Source organism: Hippocampus comes, unplaced genomic scaffold, assembly GCF_001891065.2.
Source record: "Hippocampus comes isolate QL1 unplaced genomic scaffold, H_comes_QL1_v1.1 scaffold159, whole genome shotgun sequence".
Classification (NCBI taxonomy): domain Eukaryota; kingdom Metazoa; phylum Chordata; class Actinopteri; order Syngnathiformes; family Syngnathidae; genus Hippocampus; species Hippocampus comes.
Window position 1 is genome coordinate 1,771,121 of NW_017805742.1, and position 7,280 is coordinate 1,778,400.

Below are 7,280 nucleotides of genomic sequence, written 5' to 3' on the forward strand. Positions count from 1 at the left end.
GTCGGGGGAAATGGCGGATCAAAAAAACCCCAAAACAAAACAGATTTGTGTGTCTGTGTGCGTGTCCTTCAGATGATTTATTTTTGTGTGAGTGCACAATGCACATCCTATCAGTTTAACCCAAAACAAAACAGTGTCTATGTGCGTGTGATCTATTTTGTGTGAGTGCACAATGCACATCCTATCAGTTTCACCCATAAAGTATCAAAATCAAATTTAAAAAAAGCGGGTGACCTTTATCTATGGTGGCGCATGATCTGCACCGCCGTAAGTGGTTAGCGGTCAGCAGTCTGCAATTGCCATATATCTAGGGTGCGCGTCAGTGTTTTTCTTGGATGCTTGTACGGCATTCTGTTTTCCCTCCCCCTTTTTTTTTTTTTATAATAGCTAAAAAAAAAAAACTGACTGAAAGGGGACGAATGAGGAACAGCATGTCGTTGTTTTTGCCGTTTGTTCACACGAAGGGACAATTTGAGAGGAGCAACAATTCATCGTGTATTGGAAGTGCATCGGCCAAATCGCCGGCGTCACAAAAAGTACCACTACGGAGGGAATCGTTCAACTCGGCCTGAGTCGCAGGTCATAAAGAGTCAGAACGAATCGAGGGGCCTTGACGCCTTCCGTAGACAAGACATTTGCCCACCACTTACTCACGCAAAAGTAAGCGCACTTGTGCATGCGCCCAAACAATTTGGTCTCTATGAGACTTGTGCATGCCTTTCAATCGAATCGTCTTTATTGTACATTCGCCGAGGTTGTCATTCCGGTTTTGATCCCCGTTGGCAATTCTAGCCGCTGACATCTGAACCATCGGGAGATCAAAGGGGCCCAGAAACCCCGGCGGCAGACGCAGCGCTCTGCCCACAGTTTGCTTCCCGCCACTGCAAACAGGAGACCAGAGTGTCTCTTTTCTCATCTATCATTCTGTCTCACGCCCAAGTACCGATGCCAGAGTCGATCCGAGGTGCTAACCGAGGCCGCAGCACGTAGCGCAGCACGTGATGATTGGATTACTCCGACTGCGTGTGCGCGCGCGTGAGTTTTGGGGTATTTTTACTGTGAAAGATGACCGCACATTTTTGATGTGTTGTGCGTTCAAATGAATGCATGGCTGACATTGGATCGATCAGATTGATTTGTCTGTACCAAACGACTTGCAGGGGTGTCAAACTCATTTTTGTCGCAGGGCGCGCTCTCGCTACCGTTACGACGGTGAAACCGGCATCAAAATGGACATGTTTGATTTGCTTTTGAGGGCCGCATCGAATGATGTGGCGGGCCAGATCCGCCCCCCGGGCCTCGTGTTTGACACCCGCCACTTTGAGAGAAAATAGAGTTTGAGAACGGGTACCGACAAAAGAAAACACCAACTGCGTATGTACACCCAAACCAAGTTGAGAGAGTGTCCCGTGATTTTTTTTCTGTCACATGAACTGTGTATTTTTTTTTTGTCTTTTTTTCTTTTTTTTTTTTCTAAAAGACAATGGCGCTGCATTTTCTTGTTGACATGGAGATCTACTTAAGTTTTTTCTGTCACATGAACTGTGTATTTTTCTTTTGTCTTTTTTTTTTTTTTCTAAAAGACAATGCCGCTGCATTTTCTTGTTGACATGGAGATCTACTTAAACATGGGTGCCTTTTCATAAATAGACAATTTATGAGAAGGTGGAAGAAAAAAAAACAAACCGTATCCAAGGAGCAGAGTTCTTTGGTTGTATTTCTTGTTCAACGGACACATCGTGATGAGATGCGAGTCATCTGGCCGGGTTGGACTTTGTGGCACGGTACTTCACGTCAGTCACCTCATTGTGACTCAACTTGTAACACGGCCTGCAGTTTGAACCTCACCGTGCTGCCATTTCACACTGATTTCCTCCGCGTTTGCTGTGTATGCAATATACACTGTGCATATATGACTCCAGGATTGCTGGATTCCATTCGACTTTGGGCGATTGTGGCATCATAAATCACAAAATTAACCCATGACCCATAACGACTGTGCAAAAGATGCAGCCGTATTCAGTTGGCTACGTAAGTCCTGCTGCGGTCTCGTTTAAGGCAAACGTGTACACAAGCGCATTTGCCACTTGGACTGCTATCATCATCCTCGAAATATTGCAATTGGCGTGAAAACCACAAAAGCGTCTCCCCTCCCCCGTTTTTCTGGTTCCCAACAGTTATTGTTTTTTGTGAGGTTCATCATCATCATCATCAATCTACTTGAACCGAATTGTAACAATTAGACAGCTGCATTGCTTGAGACTCAACCGATACCTAGTGAATAGTGACTTTTCATTCATTGACTGAAACATGCAAAATAAATGAATGTGTCTGGATGACCTAAGACTGTCTGGTGTGTATTTCGTGGCTATACTTCATAGAAAGCTCCAGAAGTTTCGCCGAATGCCTCATTTCCTTAAGTACTGTATTTATAATGCTTGCTCCATAATGACGCGAACAAGAATTTGATTTTTACCATTTAAAACAAATCTGAGATGCAAGTAAACTTTTTTTTTTTTGGTTTTGACTCTGAATCTTGCAAGAACATTGCAGGAGAGGGGTTGGGGGGGTGGGGGCCTTCGGACTGCTCTGTGCCTACTAACGCCCGTGGGTCCAGCCGTGGTCAAAGCAGTTAGCTTGTGATTTTTGTCGAGTCGTGGAGCTCACTTTTTTTGTTGTTGATGTTTTCGTCCTTTATATTGCTAACAGGATTTTAGTCTCAGGGTGAGGAAATGCGGTTCGTTTAACGGATGGACGGATGGCGGCAAGTACAGTATTTTGCATAATTACTTCGACAATTGAAAAGATGAATATCGAAGAAGGCACAAGTTTTTTTTTGTGTGTGTTGTTTTTTTTCTCACACACACACCGCCACCACCACCACCACAACATAAAGCTCTGTAATTGTGTCCATGTAGACATTTTAAAATGCACTGTGATTTAAATCGCAGCACGATGACGCCACGTCACGCATCTATGACGTCACGCCGGTTGCCAATAGCGTCCCCTGGCGGCTGCTGCTGCTGCTGCTGCTGCTCGCTGACGTCGCTTCAGCTTGTCATTTTTTTTCAGCCCCGGAGAAGTCCGCACCTTGCATGGTACCGAGCACCGTGTGCTGTGCCGTGGTGAATCCGAGGTAGGCGGCTGCGCTTTTGTGGAAGACACCCGTCGACCGTGATCGGTAGCTTGTTAGCGTTGTGTGACATGAGAGCTCGCGCTGCGCTGCCAAATGATGCTCATCATAGGAAAATGATCCGCAATGGCGTCTCTTGTTTGAGCTTGTTCGTGCCGAGTGTTTGCTCCAGCGGTGTGAAGAGGTGTCCTCGTTCGATTCTGTTGCAGATAGTCGCCACAGTCATCCTCGTTCATGAAATCATTCCGAGTAAGATCGAAATCCACGAAATAAATGGAAAACGCTTTAAAAAGAAACGAAAAACTGGAACTACACTTTGCGTTCATAAAACCGCCGAAAACTAACGATAATTGAAAACGTCCTTTATTTTGGCCTGTGTCGTTTAATATCATACATGAGTTTTCCAGGTTAATTTGAAATGTATTTATTTAGTGATACTGCACATCCGTACAAAGAAGGAAAGTCAAACAGTCGTTTGAGATTTGCTTTGTTTACTTGACTAAATGCTTAGTGCCCGATTTTTTTAATCTTGCACTTGACAAATACTCCCTGTCTTTAAAAAAACTACAACAAAAAATGAAACGAGTAAAAACTAAATGGAAACCAAGCATTTCAGAAAACAACAACTAACGGGCTTGCTTAAAAAAACGGATCCCGATAAAGCTGAATTGAAAAATGGAAAAAGTCAACACAAAACAAAACCCAACTATAATGGAAAAATCCTCAAACTAACAGTGCACAAATAGAAACAGAAAACCATTGACATCATCATGAGTGCGAACCGCAGCTATGCTGTCCTCATGAAAGTCCAAAAAGGGAGCAACTTTGCCATCAGTGCCCGAATGGAAATTTAGGTGCGCTTGATCAAGAGTACTCATCCAACAATAACACGGAGTTAAGATGATTTATGTATTTATTTTCAAAACCAAATGCTCAGTTGCTGACCTTTTGACCTTTGCTTGTGTCTGTAGTCAGGACCCATGCCCTCCCTGTCAGAACAGCTACAGGAGGCGCGCAGCCAGGGAGAAGTATGTCTCTACTCTGGCGGCAGAGTGGTGGAAGTGCGGGCGGGTGTGATGGTGATGGCTCAGCTTCCTTTACCGCCGTGCTCCAAGTACCACCACATTGCCGCAGAAACCATGGTGATCGAAAACAGCTTCGGCAGCAACAGAAAAGAGGTGAACGGCATTTGATTCTCATTTTTGCTGATATATATATATTTTTTTTTTTGTGCAATACTTTTTCCATCCATTGTCAAAGCCGCTCATCCTCAGTGTGCCGGAGCCTATGCCGGCTGTCTTTGGCCAGTAGGCGAGGCATTGTCAAAGTCGCTCATCCTCAGGAGGGCCGTGGGTGTGCCAGAGCCTATGCCGGCTGTCTTTGGCCAGTAGGCGAGGTACACCCCAGGGCTAGGCAGCGGCAAATGTTGTGACCCGGCCAGGGCCCGCAATAGAGACGATGACCTCTGCACTGTGAGCCTGCCAATACTTTTTAATATTTGGGATTTGTATTGCTTTTGTCCGGGATCCGAAAAAGGAAAAAGGGGAACCTAGATGGAACTACATTGTTGCAGTTTGTCTTCCTGGGAAAAGCATGTGAAGCATTTTCAACGCCGAGTGTAGCTGAGAATAAGGTTCATTGCTACACGACTTTTTTTTTTGGTCATAAAAAGAAGCATAGACTGAGCCGTTTTGCTCATTCCGATAAATGCTCTTTGGTTTTGGAACGAGCTCTTATCTGAAGCCACAGCTAATGGTGACTCAATGGAATTAAATCTGAGTTGATTTCTAAATCTCAGTGGATACAAATGATGGCAATTGCCAAATCTCGGAAAATGTTGCACCCTTGCAACACTCCACCAGTGAACGGCAGCAACTCAATGTATACGCATTAGCTCATGCATATTTCAGTCGAGATTACGTTTGCGGGTTGGCGGTCAGACGATTGCAGTTTTCTTTTGAAAATCTCACCCCTCTTCTCTTTGCTTCTGCCAGACACTCACATCACTGCAGCGCTTATCGACAGCTCTGAACATCTTGGAGAAGTATGGCTGTAATCTGACGAATCCCAACAGACCAAAGTACTGGAGAACTGTCAAGCACAACAATCCGGTCTTCAGGGCCACCGTTGATGCGATCCAGGTAACGGTTTTGGTTTTCAAAAGAAGAAAAAAATGATGGCACGGTCGGAAGAACTTCGGTGGGGTGGGGTTATTTTTTTTTTTTAATTATTATTATTTTTTAATCACGCCAAAATTACAGCAAAAGGTGAAAAAAATACTTTCAGATCAAGTGCATGAGAAGAAAAAAGAAGTCCAAGATCACTTTTCCAAAAGAGACGTGAGCCTTTTAATTTGTGTGTGTCTGTGTGTCGCGTGTGCACCCTCGACAGCCACTAGGGGGAAAGACAAGAGCCCATGCAGCTGGGAACCCCCCCCCCGCCCCCCACCCCCTAGAAAATGCCGGTATCCGTGTCGAAATCCAAAGAATGACACACCAGGGAAGCGAACTATTCAGGGCCGCAAATTTGCGTTATTGCCAACATCTTCCGGTTGCTGTGTTGAAGAACGCTTGAATAAATGTTGATGGAAAGGCGTCAAACATGTAATGGGAGCAAACGCCTTCCCTCCTCCTTTTCCCAGCCAGCCGGGGTGCAAATTCAAGGCGCAATCAACGTGTCCCGCTGAACCTTTGATGGTCTTGCCTGTCTTCTTCCAGGGAGGGAGGGCCGTGCTTTGTCTCTACGGTTACTCCAATCAGCAGCCGGATGGGCTCAGCTTCCCCGACGATGTCGCCGATCCCGATGTTGGCAAAGTTGCGGCAATAACTCTGGAGGTGATGAGCCTCAGGATGGAGCTGGAAATGCTCACCAAGGTGCGACTGCTGTTCGACGCCAAACCCGTCTGTGGTCTTTTCGGTTTCTTTTTTTTCCCTTTCAATATTCCACCTTGTTTGCCGCATGTACATATACGCGATGTATTTTACAACATGAGCATTTGCTCTAAAGAGCTGCAGGTATGTGACACAACGGTTGCATGGAACTCAACGGAGTCCCATTATCCCTCCATCCATCCATTTTCCAATTCGCTCCTCCCCAGGAGGGTGGCGGGCGTGCCGGAGCCGATCCCAGATGTCTTTGGAGCTTATTTATTCATATCATGGAGGGAATCCGTGCCGGTGGACTTTTTTCCTTGTCATGCCGTCGGGACTTGCGGTGGAAGCGTCGATCAGGCGGTCATCGTCATGATGGGGCCGAAGATCTCGATTTTTTTTTTTTTTTTTTTAATGCGCCACGCATGCGGCGGATCGCTTCGCAACCCAGTCGAAGTGGACTTCAAGAAAAATGAAAACGTGCTGGAGGTTGTATCGTGTTTGATATTTGTTAAGACATTCATGATTTCTTCTCCCAGGAGACTCATCCTCATCCGGAATTCTACGAGAGAATCATTCCTACCCTAAGACACAAGGTGAGCGCCAGCCACGATGACAAAGACTGTTGGAAATCAATGAATTGCCCTTGGTTGAAGTCGTAAATATGGATCTGCACTTCCGACGGGGTTTGGGGTTGCAGAGAAGGCTTTGAAGGACCCGATGGCATGCCCCGGAATTTTATTGAAGGCTGTCCATTCAATACGTGGCTCAAAGATCTGCGTTGGATGTTTTTGTTTTTTTTCTTTCAATAGCTGATCCATCATATTTGTACGCACGGTCTGAGCCGGCTCCAAATTAGTTTGCAGAGTACAACCACATTGAGCAATCACCGATTTGTGCGTGAAAAGCGCGTATGCAGATTTGAAGCACGAATTCGTGCGGTTGGTGAACGAGGCCCGTTGCGATGTGCGATGAAAGCAGGTGGCGGCGCGTTTTTCCAAAGGTGGCCCTGGAGAAGAGGAATGAAGTAGAGCAGAAGTGAAGGGAATATACGGGCTACTGCAGGTGCGTGAATGAGAGAGGTGCACGAGGACATGCGAGGCGACAGGGAGAAGCGAAGGCGGAGCCCACTTTCAAGCGGCGATGGGCAACTTCCAAGCGGCCGCCAGTTTCACGTCTCTGCTTTCAAGTCAACCCCGTTCTTATTTTACAAATACGTTAGCGGGCGATGGCCTCTGAGCCCTGCCGTCACTTTAGTATCGTCGTTCATCATGTGG

At 46.0% G+C, this 7,280-nt stretch overlaps 1 protein-coding gene across 1 annotated transcript in view; it reads left to right on the forward strand.

The window, feature by feature from the left end:
- Positions 1-3,022: 3,022 nt before the first annotated feature.
- LOC109524061 (E3 ubiquitin-protein ligase RNF31-like) overlaps positions 3,023-7,280 on the forward strand; it is a 13,377-nt gene continuing 9,119 nt past the window's right edge. Inside the window, exons 1-5 of the mRNA XM_019883628.1 lie at positions 3,023-3,136; positions 4,105-4,311; positions 5,128-5,274; positions 5,851-6,006; positions 6,543-6,599. Coding sequence (XP_019739187.1) covers positions 4,114-4,311; positions 5,128-5,274; positions 5,851-6,006; positions 6,543-6,599 — 558 coding nt within the window. The 5' untranslated portion in view covers positions 3,023-3,136; positions 4,105-4,113. The remainder of the gene's footprint in view (positions 3,137-4,104; positions 4,312-5,127; positions 5,275-5,850; positions 6,007-6,542; positions 6,600-7,280) is intronic.